Source organism: Cervus canadensis, chromosome 16 (genome assembly GCF_019320065.1).
Source record: "Cervus canadensis isolate Bull #8, Minnesota chromosome 16, ASM1932006v1, whole genome shotgun sequence".
NCBI classification, from domain to species: domain Eukaryota; kingdom Metazoa; phylum Chordata; class Mammalia; order Artiodactyla; family Cervidae; genus Cervus; species Cervus canadensis.
This window is the reverse complement of record NC_057401.1, coordinates 53,223,358-53,244,525: the sequence shown is the minus strand read 5'-3', so window position 1 is coordinate 53,244,525 and position 21,168 is coordinate 53,223,358. Positions and strand designations below refer to the sequence as shown.

The window sequence follows — 21,168 nt, the reverse complement described above, 5'->3', positions numbered from 1 at the left end:
TCATTCTTCCTTCTCTGGTAATTTAAAATTATTGAAGCAAGACTGCTATTGGGTAACAATTAGTCTAGCTAAAGTATTTTATATAAATTAACTGCATTCTCAAATCCTCAATAATGCAGGGGAAAAAAGGTAGTGAAAGTGTTAGTTGCTCAGTTGTGTCCGACTCTTTGTGACCCCCATGGACTGTAACCTGCTAGGATCATCTGTCCATGGCATTCTCCAGGCGAGAATATTGGAATGGGTAGCCATTCACTTCTGCAGGGGATCTTCCTGACCCAGGAATCTAACCCGTGTCTCCTCCATTGCAGGCAGATTCTCTACTGTCTGAGCCACCAGGAAAACCCAATACACAAGGTCCAGGACCAAATCAAACCTAATAAGCAAGGAGGCTAAGAGAATCTGAAAACATGAATTAAAATGATAAAAGCTAGAATTTTCATTTCTTATCAAGTGGCTGTAGATACCCATGGTGTGGCCATAGAACACAATGATGAACACACACTTTGAATTATGCAGAAATGCAGTAGCTCTAAAATAATGTGGAGAAAAACTAATTGGACTCATTTTATTAAATCAGATTATCGAATTTAAGGAATGTCCAAAATTATAAAACCAAATACTATAAATTATTATAAATATAATATTGAATGTTTTTCACTTAGGAGCCCTGAATGTTAAGTAAGAGGCCACTGCTTCCAGACTCACCAAGAGCCTGGCCTGGGGTTTTCCACCCACATTCTGACTTGATAAATCTGCTTGAATATAAGGAGAATATATTACTCATGCAAGGACTATACAGTCAGAAACAGGTCTAGCAATTTATCTCCCTTGTCAATGAAACATGTGGGCCCTAAAACATATTTCCTGTTTCATTTTCTTCATTTTATTGAGGTGTAGTCGATGTGCAATGTTGTATAAGTTACAGGTATACAGCACAGTGATTCATAATTTTTAAAGTTATATTCCACTTACAGTTATTAGAAAATATTGGCTCTATTCCCTGCGTTGCACAATATATCCTGGTAGCTCATTTATACATAACAGTTTGTACTTCCTGTTTCATTTTATTTTTAATGCCTAAGAAACAGATCAGTTTGCAATTGTGCAGATGCACGTCAGTTTCAGGAAGGGATTTTAGCTTGATGGGCTCCTGAGGTGGGGGGGAAAGCCCTTAAATGTCTAGCATGAGGCATTTTCAGGAAGTCAACCCTCTTTATGTAGAGACCCCACTGATGGTGAAGAGACAGGAAGCAAGCAGAATTAGCTCTCTTGCCCTCAAACAGCTTTAAAAACAGCTTGCAGGAAAAAAAAATTAAAATTTAAAACATTTTAATTAGAAAATAAAATAAAATATAAAAAATTTTCTAAACTTTTCTTTCTTTTTTTTTTTTTAAAAAGGGGACTTCCCTGGTGGTCCAGTGGTTAAGACTCCATGCTTCCAATGCAGGGGGAGCATGTTTGATTCATGGTTGGGGAACTAAGATTCCCACAGGCCATGAGTGGCACGGTCAAAAACACAAAAAAGAAAAAACTTGGCTTGTCCTTTGCTTTGTACTTGTCTTCAATTGGTCTGACTGTCAAAGCCCGACTTTGAGAGATGAACACAACAGACTGGAATCTGGATGAAGAATTCTGAGCAATGTTCACATGGCAGTAGCGCTGGCTAGGAGCTGCCATCTTTCAGTCACTGAATGGGTCTGTTCTTCCCCAAGAGAGAGGAATAAAAGGACTTCGGCCCTCCATTGTACGATAAATGACTACAGAATTGTGCTCAGTTATGATTTTTGAAAAAAGGAATAAAAGGCCTATTCGCATTTTTTGTGTTGGCAGGGTAGAGACTTTCAAGGCGGCGCTCTGCCTGCAGGCTGGCCAGACATCTCCAGCCTGAGACGCCACAAGCTCAGATACGCTTGTGCTAAAAATCCAGCAGGTTCTGAATTGAAGGGAGCATTTTTCTTCTGAGGAAAAGAATTTTTCAGTCCAGGTAAATGTATCCTTCATAGCTAGACTTTCTTTTAAAACTCATGGAGATATAGCTCCCTAACTATAGTCCTGGCTGAAGTTAAAAAAAATACAGCTTCAGAATAGGATGTCTTATGAAAAAAGGTAACAAAATACAAGTTACGAGGTGATTTTAGACCCTTCTGAAAATACTAAAAACTGTAAAATCTAGTATTTCAGTGCATGAGTCCAGAATTCCTGCTGTGCCAGGCTGGAGGGCTGCAGTCCATGGGGTCACAAAGAGCTGGACACAACTGAGCAACTAATACACATACAAATACAAACAGCAAAGAGAAAACATTTGAGGCTACCACATGACTAGTTAATTCTTTTTATTTGGTAATTCATCCTGGCTGTGGAATTTTGACAAGTAATGATGATTCATAAATAAGAAGACGCAATTTTCACACTGAATGCTATTCCTCAAAGGAGACAATTTAGTAAATGCTAGATGACTCCACTTTCAACCAAGGCATGTGTTTGTGCTCCAGGGTTTAATTAAATAGACAGCCCTCACGTCAATGCTCCAATTGGTTCTGGGTCTATGAGCTGGAACAAGCTCAGGACTGGGGTTTACGACCCATAGTTCTTGGCTCGTTTTCCTCCCAAAAAAAAAAAAACCAGAACCAGCTAGAATGCTTTGACTGGCAATGATCTGGAAGCTGACAAGACAAAAGGGCATCTCACTCCACGAAATGAGGCCACAGAACTGCTTTTCCTAGAGCAGGAGCAGCGGGGGGAGAGAGAGAGCAAGCTCAGAGGAGTCCTGGGATTTGACCGAACTGGAGGTAAAAAGCCCACTAATCCCAGCTGGCTCTAGAAAGGCAGTGTCTGTTAATTCTCCGCTGTGCCCCGCAAGAGTCAGTTCGAGGTCAGGCATGGTAGACCTGGCCCTTGTTACACCCCTGGAGAGCCACTCCCCACTTTCTGTGAAAGACAACAGCCAAGGTATCAGGGTTCCAGGGATGTCTGTAAGAAAATCCCAGAGTTCTCAGTCATAACTCCCAAAATCTGTAACATTAATGAAAAAAACAACATTTTCTGTAAACTGACACTAAACCATAAAACAGGGTTTATGATGAAAATAACTCTTTAATCTGGGTTGTAACTCTTTAATCTGGGAAATTTTAAATTATCAGTATATATGTAAGTAAAAGTACTTCTTCCTGATTTATACTTACTTAGAAAAACCTGGCCAAACTGAAACCAATTTTATGTTTTTAAAGGTAATGGGGACAATTTCTCCTCTGTTAACAGAGGTTTTATTCTGTCACGGCCATGGTCACATGAGAATTAAGAGCTATGATACCCCAGGTCAGCTTTCATTTTACTAGAAATGAGCCACAGAAAATGTTAATTTGGTTCAGTTGACAGACCACTATGTACAAATCCTGTTCAGAATGCAGAGCTGGGCCTTACTGTTTATTAATAAAAAAGGTCAAGCACAAGTTCTGCTCAGGACTTACCCACTGAGAATCACATTTGCACAAAATGAACTTTCCAGGTACAGAAAAAGGTATGTGAATGGCATCTGATTAAAATGATCCAATTTTTACTGTCGGTGACATCAGACATTTGATGCTGGCTTTACTGTTATTTACTAGTTAAGTGTAACACATTATACTTGAGAATATCCTTCATATTATCCAGATGGTGCAGTGGTGAAGAGTCCACCTGCCAATGCAGAAGACACAGGAGACAGGGGTTTGATCCCTGGGTAGGGAAGATAACCTGGAGAAGGAAATGGCAACCCACTCCAGTGCTCTTGCCTGGGAAATCCCATGGACAGAGGAGTCTGGCATGCTACAGTTTATGGGGTTGCAGAGAGTAAGACACGAATGAACATGCACGAACATGCACACAGAGATACCATTTTCTTTGTGCTAAATTTTGGAGGAAATACTTAAAGCTTAGCTGACAAAGCAAATTTTCTCAGAGTCTATGGAAATAAGCCATTAGGACTGTAGGAAGGAGAAATTACTTTTCTTTCCAGTTCTATTGAGATATGATTGACATGCAACATTGCACAAGTTTAAGGTGTACAATGGTGATCTGACAGATGTACCTATTGCAAAATGATGACCACAGCAGGCAGTTTACACATTCTTTCTCTCACATCACTATCATTTTGTCATGGTGATGGTGGAAGCAGTTAAGATCTACTGTCAGCAACCTTTAAGTAAACAATATGGTACTGTTAACTACAGTCACCATGCTGCATGTTAGACCCCCAGAACCCACTCACCTCATAATCGGAAGTTTGTACCCTTTGACCAACAGCTCCTCACTCCCACTCTGCAGCCCCCCCGGCAACCACCATTCTGCTTTTGTTTTATGAATAACTTTTTTTAGATTCCACATGTAAGTGAGATCACACAGTATTTGTCTTTCTCTGTCTGATGTATTTCATTTAGCACATGCCCTCCGGGTTCATTCACGTTGTCACGGATGACAGAATTCCCTTCTTTCTTAGTGGCTGAATAATATTCCATTGTGTATATAGGCCAATTTTCTCTATCAGTTCATCCATTGGTGGACACTGAATTCTTTCTACATCATGACCACTGTGAATAATGGTGCAGTGAACATGGGGCATAAACATCTCTTCAGGATGACAGAATTTCCTTCCTTTTTAGTGGCTGAATAATATTCCATTGTGTGTATATACCAGTTTCTTCTATCAGTTCATCCATTGGTGCACACTGGGTTGTTTCTATGTCTTGACTACTGTGAATAATGCTGCAGTGAACATGGGGCATAAACATCTCTTCAGGGCAGTGATTTCATTCCCTTCAGATCTAGACCCAGGAGTGGAATTACTGGACCACCATCAGAATGGTTTATTTTTAATTTTTTGAGCAACCTCTATACTATTTTCTGTAGTGGCTGTGCCAATCTACATTCCTAGCAACAGCGCACAAGAGTTCCCTTTTCAAGGAGCTCTTTGTTAATGGAAAAACTCTACAATGGCATCATGAAGGTAGAATGGTCCACTGTTTGTTTTTTTATTGGGGTATAGCTGCTTTACAATGTTGTGTTAGCGTCTGCTGTACCGTGAAGTGAATCAGGGATATGTATACATCTATCCTCTCTTTTTTGGATTTCCTCCCCACTTAGGTCATCACAGAGCATTAAGTACAGTTCCCTGTGCTATACAGCAGGTTCTCATTAGTGATCTATTTTATACATATGAGTACAGATAAGCCAATCCCAATCTCCCAATTCATCTCACCCCCTAGTGTCTCCCCTTCCCTCCTTAGTGTCCATACATTTGTTCTCTACATCTGCGTCTCTATTCTTGCCTTGCAAACAGGTTCATCTATACCATTCTTCTAGATTCCAGATATATGTGTTAATATATGACATTTGTTTTTCTCTGACTTACTTCACTCTGTATGACTGACCCAGCAATCCCACTATTGGGCATATACCTGGAGAAAACCAAAGTTAATAAAAACACGTGTGCCCCAATGTTCACTGCAGCACTATTCGCAACAGCCAGGACATGGAAGCAACCTAAATGTCCATCATCAGATGAATTGATAAAAAAGATGTGGTGCATCTATACAACAGAATATTACTAAGCCATAAAAAGGAATGAAACTGAGCCACTGGAAGAGGCAGGGGTGGACCTGGAGGTTGTCATACAGAATGGTCCATCATTCCATCCACCTCTGAACGGTGAACTTCGTGGCCCCTAAACCCAGCCCTCAGAGAAGAGGCCGGGTTCATTCCGGGACCAAGCACAAACCACTAGTGCACAGCTGGGGTGAAGAAGGATGAAGCCAGGCTGACAGACCTGGGAGTCCAGCTGAACGGGCTGTCACGCGAGAGGGCAGGGAGAAATGTTGATGTCTAACCACCTGCTAGGGAGGGAGAGACTTCTGAGCTCAACACCGCAGACCTTGCAAGTGGAAAGATCCTAATCCCACCTGCTTCACAGGAGCAAAACAGCACTCCACCCCCTTCTGCCTGCAAAGATCCTCCTACTCATCACTGCACTTTATTCTTAAAATAAGATGGTTTTGAATGTTTCAATGCTCAGCATGGTGCTCTGTGATGACCTAGAGGGATGGGATGGGGGATAGGTGGGAGGGAGGTTCAAGAGGGAGGGCATATATGTATACTTAGAGCTGATTCATGTTGTCATACTAACACAACATCATAAAGCAATTATCCATCAATTAAAAAATCTATGATAAACCATAATGGAAAGGAATACTTTAAAAAGAACATGTGTGTGTGTACACATAAAACCGAATCACTTTGCTGTAAAATAGGAATTAATAACATTGTAAATCAACTACTTGGGCATGCATGCGAAGTCACTTCAGTTGTGTCCAACTCTTTGTGATCCTGTGGACTGTGACCTGCCAGGCTCCTCTGTCCATGGGATTCTCCAGGCAGGAATACTGGAGTGGGTTGCCATGCCCTTCTCCAGGGAATCTTCCTGGCCCAGGGATTGAACCAGTGTCTCCTGTGTTTCCCGAGCTGGCAGGCAGGTTCTTTATCACTAATACCACCTGGGAAGTCCAAACAACTATACTTCAATAAAAATAAATAAGAAAAAACCCCACTGTACTAGCCAGTACCAGATACTAAGAATCACTGTAAACAATAAACCAAACCATCGAAGAAACAAGAGAAATCCATATTTTAATTTCACATCTCCAGTGTGATGAACAGAGAACAGAATGCAATTATACAGTGGAAAATGCAGTAAGAAAGTTGGGGGAAGTATCCCTTCTAGTGAGAATTAAATCATTTTGAAAGAAGCCCTGGCCAAACAGAAAGGTAAGAGGGTAACAGTCTGAAAAGAACACTGCGTGAATACATGTAGTCGCTCAGTCACGTCCGACTCTTCGTGGCCCCGTGGACTGCGGTCCTCCAGGCTCCACTGTTTGTGGTATTTTCCAAGCAAGAATACTAGAGTAGGTTGCCATTTCCTACTCCTCGGAAGCTGAAAGTAACACTAATCCCCTTGAATCACATCACAGACTTTTTAGGGCTGGAATGAATATTCGAGATGATTCTCTCTCTTACCTCTCACTTTGCAGATGAGACAACTGAGGCCGAGAGAGCAGTAAACTTGGCAAGACCACTAGGAACACAGTTAGGACCAGGATGGAAAATGAGTGGCACTTGAACATCCAATTGGGTGACTTCAAAGTAAAAGAGAACCTCCCTAAAGAGGGCTATTTCTATGAGCAGGGCTTCTCTGGGGGCACACAAGCATCTCCCCAAAGGAGTAGAATGTTACAAATCTTTAAAAAGCCACATTATAAAGAGCTAACCTGACACTGGCAAAGTGAGATCCTTGGTCCTTCCGAGTTCACTAATAGCTAAGGTTTTTCTCCAAACCCTTATCAAATACTCTAGTTAATTTCCATGCGAAGAGAAAGTGTACCGTGGACATTCTCCCAGGCAACTTGCAGCTACTTCAGAAGGGCTGTGGATGGCAAGGGCTACAGTAAAGATGGGCAATGCCTTAACCAGTCTGACTGAGTATCAGTAGATATAAAAGAATATTCCATGGAAGAGCTTTTAAAATTCCTTTGAAATTACACCCGCTGACTTGATCAGATCTTCCCCCAACCAGAATCACGGAGCGGGCTCAACTTCTCCACCTGACATTTGGGGAAGCATCTGCAGACACTTATCCCAGGAGGCCCAGTGTGTCTGCAGGGACAGGACAGAACCCAGGCCCTAGACGACCAGGCAGGGGTGAGCCTGTGCCCAGAAGATCACATTTCCCTTCTTATAGCCAATGTCTCCCTCTGCTGAGTCTCTTGGCAAGTTTACATTCCCCGCCTCCTTGAAAATCTGGGCTCCAAAATGAAGAAGCACACAGATGTCAACTCATCATAAAATTGGCCTTTACACCTGAAATAAACACACAGCTTTCAAGGGTACGTTATATACCAGGTTATGGGGGGGTTTTTTTCATGGATTTTTATAGGCATTACCCTGTCTCCTTTTTGAGTCTTCACTGCACACAGTCCACTTGGATGTAAGTTGAGCACTCAACCCTCTCTTTCAATCATACGAGAATACTTTGAAGGCAGAACTTAAAAATAAATAACTACAAAAATTCATTTTACTGGGGTGTTAACCATTACATCTTCTTCACTTTCCCACTTCTTATACACGCAGTTCGTGATACTGATTACTTTCCCTGCATTACCTGCCCCAACTCGCTCCTCCTCCACACAGCAGAGCACCTTTACTTCCGAGTGGAGCACCTTTACTTCTGAGTGGAGCACCTTTACTTCCGGGTGAGGCCCTTTACTTCCGGGTGGACCACCTTTACTTCCGGGTGGAGCACGATGGATGAAAATGGAACTACTTTGCCTGCGGCTGCGCAAGGGGCCCAAAGGCTGGTGTACACTCGCTGCCTCGTCAGGCTTACGAGCCTCCCACCCCTCCTTGCTGTTCCCCAACCCCAGAGCTCTCTGAACCTACAGCTCTCTCCTGGTTAACCTTCAGGAACATTCCAACAGAGTTCCAGGCCTCGGGGTCACCGTGTTTTTCACCCACCTCAGCAGTGATGCTCACACCCCAAAATGAGGTTGGAGAGGAAATTCCTAATGAAACCCACCCCCCCCAAGTCTTCCCACACCGTCTCCCCTCACACACTGTGACTCTCAAGCATGCTTGTAGCCCAATATTACAGCAATATGCGAGCTACTTCCAAGAGCGAGTCCCAATTTTATCCTCATCCTCAGTTCAACTGTATTTTTCTTTATTTTCCCACTCTTGCAGATTACTGTTGTCATTCTTGTCGCTAAACTATAATTTCAGAGGCGCATCTAGGTGGCCCAGTCACGTCCCCCACCCGTCCTTCATCATCAGTGGTAACATTGAAAGCAAGTTCCCTACCTTTCACTGAGGCTTCTCCACAACTGGGCACCTGCAATAGAAGTAAACGTGAAACATTAGGGGAGGAATTTTCCTCTTAAGGCATTTCTCAACTTAGAAAGATTCTGGGCTATTTAAAATGGAATGCTTAGATCTTTAAAGTCTAGAAACTCTCAAATCATACAGTGTCTACCTCTGGTACCATAAGTCATTCAGGAAAACTGTCCACAAATATCATTGAGATTCTAATATATGCAAAACCGTTGGATAGGTAGCAGGAGAGATGGAGCAGCAGAGAACACAGGGTCCTGCCTGGAGGGTTGTATTGTCCGGTGGGGCAGACAGCACCTGCACTCAAGTAAATGTGAACCAAGGTGGGGGATGTAGGAACTCTACAAGAAACATAAGCCATGAGAGTTCCGGGAGGAGAGGAAATGTGTCTGGTCATGGAAGCACCGTGACAGAGGTGGTGTATGAGGTGGACTCTGAAATGGTGCTGACAAAGGGGAACTGCAACAACTGTTATTTGAGAAAGGAGACTTTTATCTATTCTTTAAGCATTTTGAGTGTGTATCTAGGCTCAAATGAAATCAACATTAAAATACATATAGATTCAACCAGTCCATCCTAAAGGAGATCAGTCCTGGGTGTTCATTGGAAGGACTGATGCTGAAGCTGAAACTCCAATACTTTGGCCACCTCATTCGAAGAGTTGACTCATTGGAAAAGACCCTGATGCTGGGAGGGATTGGGAGCAGGAGGAGAAGGGGACGACAGAGGATGAGATGGCTGGATAGCATCACTGACTCGATGGACACAGGTTTGGATGGACTCCAGGAGTTGATGATGGACAGGGAGGCCTGGCGTGCTGTGATTCATGGGGTCTCAAAGAGTCAGACACGACTGAGCGACTGAACTGAACTGAACTGATACATGTATAAACATACACCTAGATCTCATTTGCTTTCTTAATTCTCCAATGACTTTCTTCACTGGACTATGTCTTGATACTATGTTCCCAGATACCAGCTTTAATGAAGTTCAAGAAAAGAAATGGCCATGAGGTGGTTTCTGCTTTTTTCCATCAAGTAAAGATGTCCCTCTTCTGCTTCAGTGCATGCGTCTGTGTGCTCAGTCACTTCAATTTGTCCTACTCTGTGTGACCCTATGGACCATAGCCCACCAGGCTCCTCTGTCCATGGAATTTTCCAGGCAAGAATACTGGAGGGGGTTGCCATTTCCTCCTCCAGGTGATCTTCCCCACCAGGGATCAAACCAGAGTCTCCTGCATTGACAGGCGGGTTCTTCACCACTGAGCCACCTGGGAAGCCCCTCTCAAAGATCTATGTGATAAATTCTTCTTAGAATTCAGCCCCAGGAAGTTTCTCAAAATTGCTTTTATCAGATTATTAGAACTGTATAATTGATCTGGGTTCCCCTTACCTAGATAAACAAATAAAGAAGATGTAGTGTAACATCTTGTGGAAAAACTCAAATGAACTTTTTGGCCAACCCAATATACATATATAGTGGAGTATTACTTGGTCATGCAAAAAGAATGAAATCTTGCCATTTGCAGCAACGTGGAAGGACTTGAGGGTATTATGCTAAGTGAAATGAGTCAGAAAAAAATTCCACATGATTTCACTTACATGTGGAATCTAAAAAACAAAACAAATGAAGAAACAGAACAGAAACAAACTCACAGAGAGCAAACTGCTGATAGTTGCCAAAGGAGAGAGGGGTCAGGGGAATAGACAAAATAGGTGAAGAGGATTAAGAGGTACAAACTTCTAACTATAAAATGAATAAGTCATGGGGATGCAGTGCACACACAGAGAATATAATTAATAATATTGTAACAGCTTTGTGTGGTGACATGATGGATGGTAACTGGTCTTACTGTAGTTATTAGCTCATAATATATAAAAGAGGGCTTCCCTAAGCACTCAGTTGGTAAAGAATCCATCTGATTCATGTCAATGTATGACAAAAACCACTACAATATTGTAAAGTAATTAGCCTGCAACTAATAAAAATAAATGAAAAAAAAAAAAAAAAGAATCCATCTGCAATGAAGGAGACCCCGGTTCAATTCCTGGGTTGGGAAGATCTGCTGGAGAAGGAATAGGCTACCCACTGCAGTATTCTTGGGCATCCCTTGTGGCTCAGCTGGTAAAGAATCTGCCTGCAGTGCCGGAGACCTGGGTATGATCCCTGGGTTGGGAAGATCCTCTGGAGAAGGGAAAGGCTATCCGTTCCAGTATTCTGGCCTGGAGAATTCCATGAACTGTGTAGTCCATGGGGTTGAAAAGAGTTGGACTGAGTGACTTTCACTTTCACTTTCAATGTATAAAATATTAAGTCACTATGCTGTACACTCGAAGCTTATATTGTATGTTAATTATAACAAAAAAAATGGAAAAATGGTTGCTGCCTAAGGGAGTGAGAAAATTAGAATGATGAGGATAGCAGTACCACCATCACTGAATGTAGACCAGTCTGTGGCTGCTCAGGGCTAAGGATGGGGCGGTGGTGAGAGGCTATGCAGGAAAACACTTGAACTGGGGGCACAGAGCTGGTTCAATGGCAGTGAGGCTGAACAGAAGGAAGCGCCCTCCAGCCTTGGCAGGGGTTGGAGACAGCACTTCCAAAGGCTGAGGTCCAAACTGCGATGACAGTCTAGGGGACCAAAACCAGGCCTTCACACAAGCCATGAGGGCACAAGCTGGAATGACAGCACAGAGTGAGCACAAACGCCTACAGTTCATAGGCCATGACTCCAGGTGGGTCCATGTTCCATATCAACTGGATCATGTAGATTTGGCAGGAGGAAAGGCATAAAGGGATGGTGGTTGGCCATGTTCCATGGGGAGCATGTGGGGCCCTGCTGAGTGAGCCCTCCGCCACTGCCCAGGGAAGTAGGTGAAGAGCATCTGAAGACAATGAGGGGCAGGTGGGGCGGAGTGTGGAAGATGACTGGTTCTTTAGTCAAGACAGAGAAGGTGGTCAAGGAGAAGCTTAAGGCTGCAGGAAGAGTTTCCCACACCACAGACACCTCCCCAGGGACCAGACTAAGTGGTTAATGCTGGGAGCAGACACTGGGGCACAAAACAGCAAGACAGAAATCTGTCACAGCCAGAGGGCATTCACACTGGTGACTCAGAAACCAGAGACATGGGGCCCCCTGGGTTTCACAATGATTAAGTTCCAGGGCACTATGGCCACACTTTTGCTCATCTATTTCATATTAAGTGTCTGAGATGGTGTTACAGATATAATGAAGGGAGAGGAGGGATACAATTAAATTCTTAACAAGAGGATTTTGGCTAATATCTTTAGCCAGAAATGCTGTGGGAAGCAGGAAAGTTGGGGGAAAGGTGAGGAGACAGATGACTTGGGAGTCCTTTCCTCACCACTCCTGCTGAGGGGCCAGGGTGTCTCATGAGAGCCCAGTGGCTCTGAATGATGCCAATTCCCATATCTGGGTCCAACTTGAAGCCAATTCTGTGCCTCCTGGACACTAATTCATCACCACAGGGCCCTGGGCTGAAGTCCTGTAAGACCAGGCTCCTGCCAACCACACGGGGCTCAATGGGTCTTTGTCCTAAAAGACTGGCCCGGAGAGGATGAAGCAGGCACCAGAACTTCTTCAGCCATAGACAGGGAGCCCTGGGAACGCATGGGGATGAATCTTGTTTCTCCTTTTCTCCTCATGCAGCAGAAATGCTGAATTGAGAGCAATGTCCCCCAGTGAAAACTCAGACAGAAAGATTGGTCCATTCCAAATGCCGGCACTACAGGCAGAAGCGTGAGAGCTGGACTTGGTCAGAGAGGCACTCACAACAGGCCTGGCTAGAGGAAGGCTCTCAATATGGACAGACTGATGGGTGACCAAGCCCATGATATTCAAGTCATGGGTCGGAAGCTGAACAGAGGGGCCCATGACTGATGTAGGCACTTCTTTTTTAATGCTCTTGTCTGACCTCTACACAACCCTGTGGTATAAGAAGGATTTTTCGTCATAGGATAAAGAGGTCCCAATTATGTAGGAGGATGAATAACAGCCCCAAAAACTATCAGGCCTTAATCCCTGAATCCTGCAAAATGTTACTTTATGTGGAAAATGTTATGTGTGCACATTCAGTCGTGCCTGACTCTTTGTGACCCTATGGACTATAGCCCACCAGGCTCCTCTGTCCCTGAGAATTCTCCAGGCGAGAATACTGGACGGGGAGCCATTTCCTCCTCCAGGGGGTCTTCCCGACCCAGGGATCAAACCCCTGTCTCCTGGAGCTCCTGCATTGCAGGCAGTCTTTACCACTGTGCCACCTGGAGGCCCTCAGATATGGAAAATGGGATTAACAAAATGTGACAGTTTGGGGCCATGAGATGGGGACACCATCCCAGATTATCTGGGTGGGGCCCAAATGGAATCACCAGTGTTCCTGTAAGACGAGGAAGGCAGAGGAGGATTTGACACAGGCAGAGGAGGAGGTGTTAGGACCACATAGCAGAGACTGGAGGGATGTCCTACAAGCGAAGGACACCAGGAACCAGCAGAAGGTGAGTCAGACAAGGGCTCTTTCCCGAGAGCCTCTGGAGGGAGCATGGCCCTGCCCACACCTTGATTTGGGCCCAGTGATACTGATTTTGAACTGTAACTGAAGGTGTCAAATTTGTGGTAATTTGTCACTGCAGCCAGAGGAAGCCAATATGAAGGGGCCTCTCCATTGCTAAGAAATGGTACCAACTAGCTCTAGGACGTTGGTGTTCTTCCCACCCTACCATCTTAATGCTTTAAAGGATTGAATCTTTGCATTGGAGAGCGTTCCTGCAATTCATGATATGAAAGTTCCACATGTGCAACAGCATCAAGCTGGTGAGTCAACACAGGGAACGGTCCTTGTAAGAGTGAGAAAAAGAACAGTCACAAAGTCTTTCCACTTCATCCTTGGCCTCCCCATTTGCCTGTTCCTTATAACTTGTGCCCGGCCTGGGACCAGATCTGTGCACCAGTGCAAACATTGAGATGCTCAGCTAGCTGTGTGAGTCCACTTGCCCTGTTGAGCTAGAATGACTGTGGGTAAAATAGGTAAGTGGTTATTTTCTTTCTTCTAAGAAAGAATATAATCTTTCTTCTAAGATTCCCTTGAGGGAGCTCCTGGAGGGTGAAGATGTTACCAAGCCTATTTGAGAGAAACAGGCTCTCCTCTATTAGTTATAACCCGGGCAGGAACACAGGTATTGCCATGGGTTGATCCCACCAACCCGAGTACAAAGCTCTATAGCATGGAGATGCCCCAACTCTGTGCTGTGCTTAGTCGCTTAGTCATGTCCGACTCTTTGTGACCCCATGGACTGCATCCCGCCAGGCTCCTCTGTCCATGGGGATTCTCCAGGCAAGAATACTGGAGTGGGTTGCCATGCTCTCTTCCAGGGGATCTTCCCAAGCCAAGGATCGAACCCAGGTCTTGCGCACTGCAGGCGGATTCTTTACCATCTGAGTCACCAGGGAAGCCCCAGCTCTAGGTAGAATTAGTATTTCTAGGGTGAAAAGAGGGGCTTCCCCAAGGCTCAGCAGTAAAGAATCTGCCTGCAATGCAGAAGACGTGGGTTCGATCCCTGAATCGGGAAGATCCCCTGGAAGAGCAAATGGCAACCCACTCCAGTAATCTTGCCTAGAAAATTCTATGCACAGACAGCCTGGCGGGCTGCAGTCCATGGGGTCACAAAGAGTTGAACACAACTGAGCACGCACGCATGTGTGAGGGTGAACAGAAAGTATCAGGTGCCCGGTTAGGGTCAGAAGGTAGACAGTTAGGAGCCTGTTCTCTGAAACAGAAAAGAGAGGGGTGACGAACAGAAGGACAGGGCAAGAAGGAAGAACATGTACAAGAATACAAACCAATCTATAGACTTGAGAAAAGTGGTGACTGGACAAAACCAAATCTGTTCATGTTCCCAGAACAGTGACTGAAGGAATCACCTCCAAACCTTGAAACCCGGCCATGTGAAATAATCTTCCTAAATAGTTTACACGTGAGTTAATTTAAGAACCATAAAGACTTAAATATAAACCAGATTTAAAGTGCACTATAGAACACTGCAGTGTACCATACACTGGCATCACCGACTTGATGGACATGAGTTTGAGCAAGCTCCAGGAGTTGGTGATGGACAGGGAAGCCTGGCATGCTGCAGTCCACGGGGCCGCAAAGAGTCAGACACGACTGAGCGACTGAACTGAACCGACAGAACACTGTAGGGGCTTCCTGGTGGCTCAGACAGTAAAGGATCTGCCAGCAATGTGGGAGACGCGGGTTCAATCCCTGGGTTGGGAAGATGTCCTGGAGAAGGAAATGGCAACCCACTCCAGTATTCTCGCCTGGAGAATTCCCAGGGCCAGAGGAGCCTGGCTGGGCTACAGGCCATGGGATCACAAAGAGTCGGGCACGACTGAGTGACTAAGCGCTAGCAATGGCACTGCAGAGCACTGTGATGGCGCCTCCTTAACACATGATGGTGCATCCCTGACCACTTACATCCCTCGTCCCAAGGATGTCATCAGGGAGGTCCCACCAGCAGCCTCAGTGTCCCCAAAAGGGGACAGGACCCTGGACAGTTCTTATGTGCGTCCACCCATAAGGACCCCGGCCAAAATTATCCATTGGGGTTACATTCACTGGAATCAACTGCATCACTGTAACCCACTCTTAGCTACTTTTGATCAAATCAATCCTAGTCCACTTAATTTCATGGAGCCCAAGTATTCCAAGCAGGGACTTTTGCCTACTTACAAACTCTTGCTCAAACCTTTGTAGAAAGAAGTCCCCCATCCCAAGTATGGAAACGCTTGATTCAGATGTATAGCATAGTTAAATCTTAAACAATTTTTAAAAATAATTCAAATTTTCACTTGAATTTTTTAAAATTTGGTATTTAAAATGAATTTATTTTTTCAATTCATTAAAAAAAATGTATTTAACCATGAGTTAATTGTTTTTAAGGCCTGAACTCACTGAGACAGAGAAAAAGTTTACATCAACTAGTCCATTTTCCAATGGCCCAGTTTCATCATGTGGGATGTAATAAATATTTAACTGTCATCCTCACCGCAGCCTACTTGAATATCAAAATGCTATTCAGAATAACAGCACTTAGAGCCAAAAGAGAAACCAGCACACTCAAACCTTTTGCCCAGCAGCAGCAGTTATGACTAAGGACACATCAGTTCAATAAATGATAAATACTAAATAAATTTAATAAATTTAAAAGTAACACTTAACAAACATTTAAACTAGAAAAGCCAGTGCCTATAGAATCTGTTATTTTGTTCCTTTTCAAAGACCACTTGGTTAAAATGTCTACACAAAGGTCAGACGTTCAGGATCTAGAAAGTTAAATACCATAAAAATGAATTTAAAGTTTTCTTACCTCTTGTTCTAGACAAAATCATATCCTTTATTATCTGCATAATAACACGTGTAAGGATCATGACGGAAATCAGATGATACACTCTCCATGGAGTCAGTGCAAGGAACCTATCACAGCAAAAACAGACAAATCACTGTTTCAATTTGAGGATTTTACCTTTTTTAAAAAATTAGGTTTACTTCTGCCACAGAAACAAAAAATAGATTCAATAAATTATTTCACTTGTCAAAAGCACCCACAACGTGATCATATGAAAGATACTTGGGACTTCCCTGGTGGTCCAGTGGTTAAGAATCTACCTGCCAATGCAGAGGACACAGGTTCGATCTCTGGTCCAGGAAGATCCCACATGTCCACAGGGCAACTGAGCCTGTGCATCACAGCTACTGAGCTCACAATCTAGAGCCCACGAGGTGAAACTACTGAATCCCATGTACCTACAGCCCATGCTCCGCGACAAGAAAAGCCACCGCGATGAGAAGCCCGAGCACCGCCAACTAGAGAACAGCTTCCACTCACCGCAACTAGAGAAAACCTGTGCACAGCAACCAAGACCCAGAGAAGCCAAAAATTTAAACAAGAAAGAAAGTCACTTAAAAGGCATTAGAGTCAGTGAAATAAAAGCACCTGAGCCATCTGTACTTTTGTGCCAGGCTTTTCTGCTCTAACTTCCCATCTGGGCAGAGGATTTGCTATCTTGGGTATGGCCCAAATAGCACTCTGCACTCTGCTAGATGGAATAGAACTGACCCGGAGCAGAATCATTATAACAAAGGCAGAGCTGCAGGGACTTCTCAGGCACAGTCAGTCAGTCAGTTCAGTGGCTCAATCGTGTCCGACTTTCTGTGACCCCATGGGCTGTAGCATGCCAGGCTTTCCTGTCCATCACCAACTCTCGGAGTTTATTCAAACTCACATCCATTGAGTCAGTGATGCCATCCAACTATCTCATCCTCTGCTGTCCCCTTCTCCTCCTGCATTCAATCTTTCCCAGCATCAGGGTCTTTTCAAATGAGTCAGTTCTTCGCATCAGGTGGCCAAAGTATTAGAGTTTCAGCTTCAGCATCAGTCCTTCCAATGAATATTCAGGACTGATTTCCTTTAGGATGGACTGGTTGGATCTCCTTGCAGTCCAAGGGACTCTCAAGAGTCTTCTCCAACACCACAGTTCAAAAGCATTAATTCTTTGGCGCTCAGCTTTCTTTATAGTCCAAGTCTCACATCCATACATGACTACTGGAAAAAACCATAGCTTTGACTAGATGGACTTTGTTGGCCAAGTAATGTCTCCGCTTTTTAATATGCTGTCTAGGTTGGTCTTAACTTTCCTTCCACGGAGCAAATATCTTTTAATTTCATGGCTGCAATCATCATCTTCAGTGATTTTGGAGCCCAAGAAAATAAAAGTCTGCCACTTTCTCTTGTTTCCCCATCTATTTGCCATGAAGAGATGGGACTGGATACCATGACCTTAGTTTTCTGAATGTTGAGTTTTAAGCCAACTTTTTCACTCTCCTCTTTCACTTTCATCAAGAGGGTCTTTCGTTCCTCTTTGCTTTCTGCCAAAAGGGTGGTGTCATCTGCATATCTGAGGTTATTGATATTTCTCCCGGCAATCTTGATTCCAGCTTGTGCTTCTTCCAGCCCAGCATTTCTCATGATGTACTCTGCATATAAGTTAAACAAGCAAGATGACACTATACAACCTTGACACACTCCTTTCCCAATTTGGAACCAGTCTGTTGTTCCATGTCCAGTTCTAACTGTTGCTTCCTGACCGGCATACAGATTTCTCAAGAGGCAGGACAGGTGGTCTGGTATTCCCATCTCTTTAAGAGCTTTCCACAGTTTGTTGTGATCCACACAAAGGCTTTGGCATAGTCAATAAAGCAGAACTAGATGTATTTCTGGAACTCTCTTGCTTTTTCAATGATGCACGGATATTGGCAATTTGATCTTTGGTTCCTCTGCCTTTTCTAAAACCAGCATGAACCTGTGGAAGTTCTTGGTTCATGTACCATTGAAGTCTGACTTTAAGAATTTTGAGGATTACTTTACTAGTGTGTGAGATGAATGCAGTTGTGCGGTAGTTTGAGCATGCTTTGGGATTGCCTTTCTTTGGGACTGGAATGAAAACTGACCTTTTCCAGTCCTGTGGCCACTGCTGAGTTTTCCAAATTTGCTCGCATCTTGAGTGCAGCACTTTCACAGCATCATCTTTCAGGATTTGAAAGAGCTCAACTGGAATTCCATCACCTCCACTAGCTTTGTTCTTTGTGATGCTTCCTAAGGCCCACTTGACTTCACATTTCAGGATGTCTGGCTCTAGGTGAGTGATCACACCATCATGATTATCTGGGTCGTGAAGATCTTTTTTGTACAGTTCTTCTGTGTATTCTTGTCACTTTTTCTTAATATCTTCTGCTTCTTATAGGTCCATACCATTTCTGTCCTTTATCGAGCCCATCTTTGCATGAAATGTCCCCTTGGTATCTCTAATTTTCTTGAAGAGATTTCTAGTCTTTTCCATTCTACTGTTTTCCTCTATTTCTTTGTACTGATCACTGAGGAAGGCTTTCTTATCTCTCCTTGCTATTCTTTGGAACTCAGCATTCAAATGGGTCTATCTTTCCTTTTCTCCTTTGCCTTTTACTTCTCTTTTCACAGCTATTTGTAAGGCCTCCTCAGACAAACATTTTGCCTTTTTTCATTTCTTTTTCTTCGGGATGGTCTTGATCCCTGCCTCCTGTACAATGTCATGAACCTCCGTCCATAGTTCTTCAGGCAGTCTATCAGATCGAATCCCTTGAATCTACTTGTCACTTCCACTGTATAATTGTAAGGGATTTGATTTAGGTCATACCTGAATGGTCTAGTGGTTTTCCCTACTTCTTCAATTTAAGTCTGAATTTGGCAATAGGAGTTCATGATCTGAGCCACAGTCAGCTCCCAGTCTTGTTTTTGCTGACTGTATAGAGCTTCTCCGTCTTTGGCTGCAAAGAATATAATCAATCTGATTTCAGTGTTGACCATCTGGTGATGTCCATGTGTAGAGACTTCTCTTGTGTTGTTGGAAGAGGGTGTTTGCTATGACCAGTGTGTTCTCTTGGCAGAACTCTCTTTGGGGTCCCCTGCATTGCCGGTGGATTCTTTACCAGCTGAGCTATCAGGGAAGCCTCTTATACAGAGAGTAGCTGAAGTAGATGCCCTTCACTTACTATCCTGTCTTAGTTTCTGTTTTATGCCATATTCATTTCTTTAACTCCTACCCCTTTTCCCACCAATCTCTTAAAAATAGCAGTTATTAGGAGCCCAGTTTGCCAGCCCTTTCTAATATCACTGCTCTTTTGTCTATCGGCCCACTTCCTCTCCAGAAGAAAACAAAGAATTCTTTATGATGAACAGCACACAAACCCTACAGTACTTTTTTGGTTTGTTTGTTTTTGATTGGTTTTATAAAGGAATAAAATGGCAAAGAAGTCACAGGGAGCTTTGAGTCTTCATACAGAGGTTGAAGCCCATTTTACATAAGTTGCTTGGTTAAGCTGCTAATTAATACTTCTTTGCAATTCTGTGAACTGAAGCCTTCCAGGTTCCTCTGTCCATGGGATTCTCCAGGCAAGAATACTGGAGTGGGTTGCCATTTCCTTCTCCAGGGGATCTTCCCGACCCAGGGATTGAACCCAGGTCTCCCACACTGCAGGCAGATTCTTTACCGTCTGAGCCACCAGGGAATCCTTTCACTTGGGGCAATCATAACTCAGAAAAATTAACAGATATATCACTTAATACTACTTGTAAAGCAGTGTAGGATGTATTAATATAAAGCAAAGAATACATGAAAACTGCCTTCTAGGAACTTACTTCCTCATCAGAGAAATGAACACAGGTTATGCTAACAAAGTCCAAGGCAATGAGTCTTAATGCTATGGCAAAAAATGGGCAAAGAGCAAAGAGAAGCAAAGGAGGAGAAATTATGAACTCCAAATCAGGGAAGATCTAGAAAAGTGGCACTGAACTTGGTCTGGGAGGATGGATGCAATTCAGAGGAAAATAGAAGCTAAGTTCCAATTAGTAGATATAACATGAGTAGAAGAATCAGACAAGAGTGGGGGTGTGCCTGGGGCATGCAGGTGGTCTGGGATAGCCCGAGCAGAAGCAGAAGGATAAAGAAGAGAGTTGGGAGACTGGCAGAGAGAAGAAATTGAGGTGCCAGGCTCGGGGCTGCCTGTGGATATATAGGGAGTTTGGCCCTGAAGGATATATAGGGAGTTTGGTTTTAACACAACTGACAGCAGAGAAAAAGCCAAAGGTACAGAGGAGGAAAATGAAATTGAGTGATTTAGGGAAATGCCTGAGGGCAGCAGAGAAGATGAGGTAGATAGGGAGGAAACTGGCATTCAGGACATCTACTAGGAGGTTATGCAATGTGCTTGATGAGAAGTGGCCAACATGAGATGCTGGTGAAGTTTTGGGTAAACCCTCTCCCAGAATGTGGGCAACCCAAATTCAAGGTCTGGTTCTAATGCTAATTGTCTGTGGGTGACCTGGGCCAGAGTGGGTAGAATAGGTCAGTGCTTCCTAAGTATAGTTCTGCAACTGTTAGCAGCCTGGCTGCCTGGAAAGCTTGTTAAAATCAGATTCCCAGATCCCAGGCTCCTCCCCCCAGATCCTCTGAAACAGGTGGTTTATTATACTAGTATTTACATTCAATAAATATCTATTTATGGGGGCCTACACTGGGCCACTTCATGGCAAATAATTGAGGAGACAATGGAAACAGTGAAAGATTTTATTTTCTTGGGCTCCAAAACCACTGCAGATGGTGACCGCATACATGCATGCTCCTTGAAAGACCGCATACAAGATGCT

At 43.7% G+C, this 21,168-nt stretch overlaps 1 protein-coding gene across 1 annotated transcript in view; it reads right to left on the bottom strand.

Moving 5' to 3' along the window:
* Positions 1-21,168, bottom strand: part of LOC122454618 (reticulophagy regulator 1) — a 154,689-nt gene that overhangs the window by 97,522 nt on the left and 35,999 nt on the right. Inside the window, exons 2-3 of the mRNA XM_043489227.1 lie at positions 16,297-16,403; positions 8,881-8,911 (exon numbers count right to left, since the gene is read on the bottom strand). Of these exons, the coding sequence (XP_043345162.1) occupies positions 8,881-8,911; positions 16,297-16,403 (138 nt within the window). The remainder of the gene's footprint in view (positions 1-8,880; positions 8,912-16,296; positions 16,404-21,168) is intronic.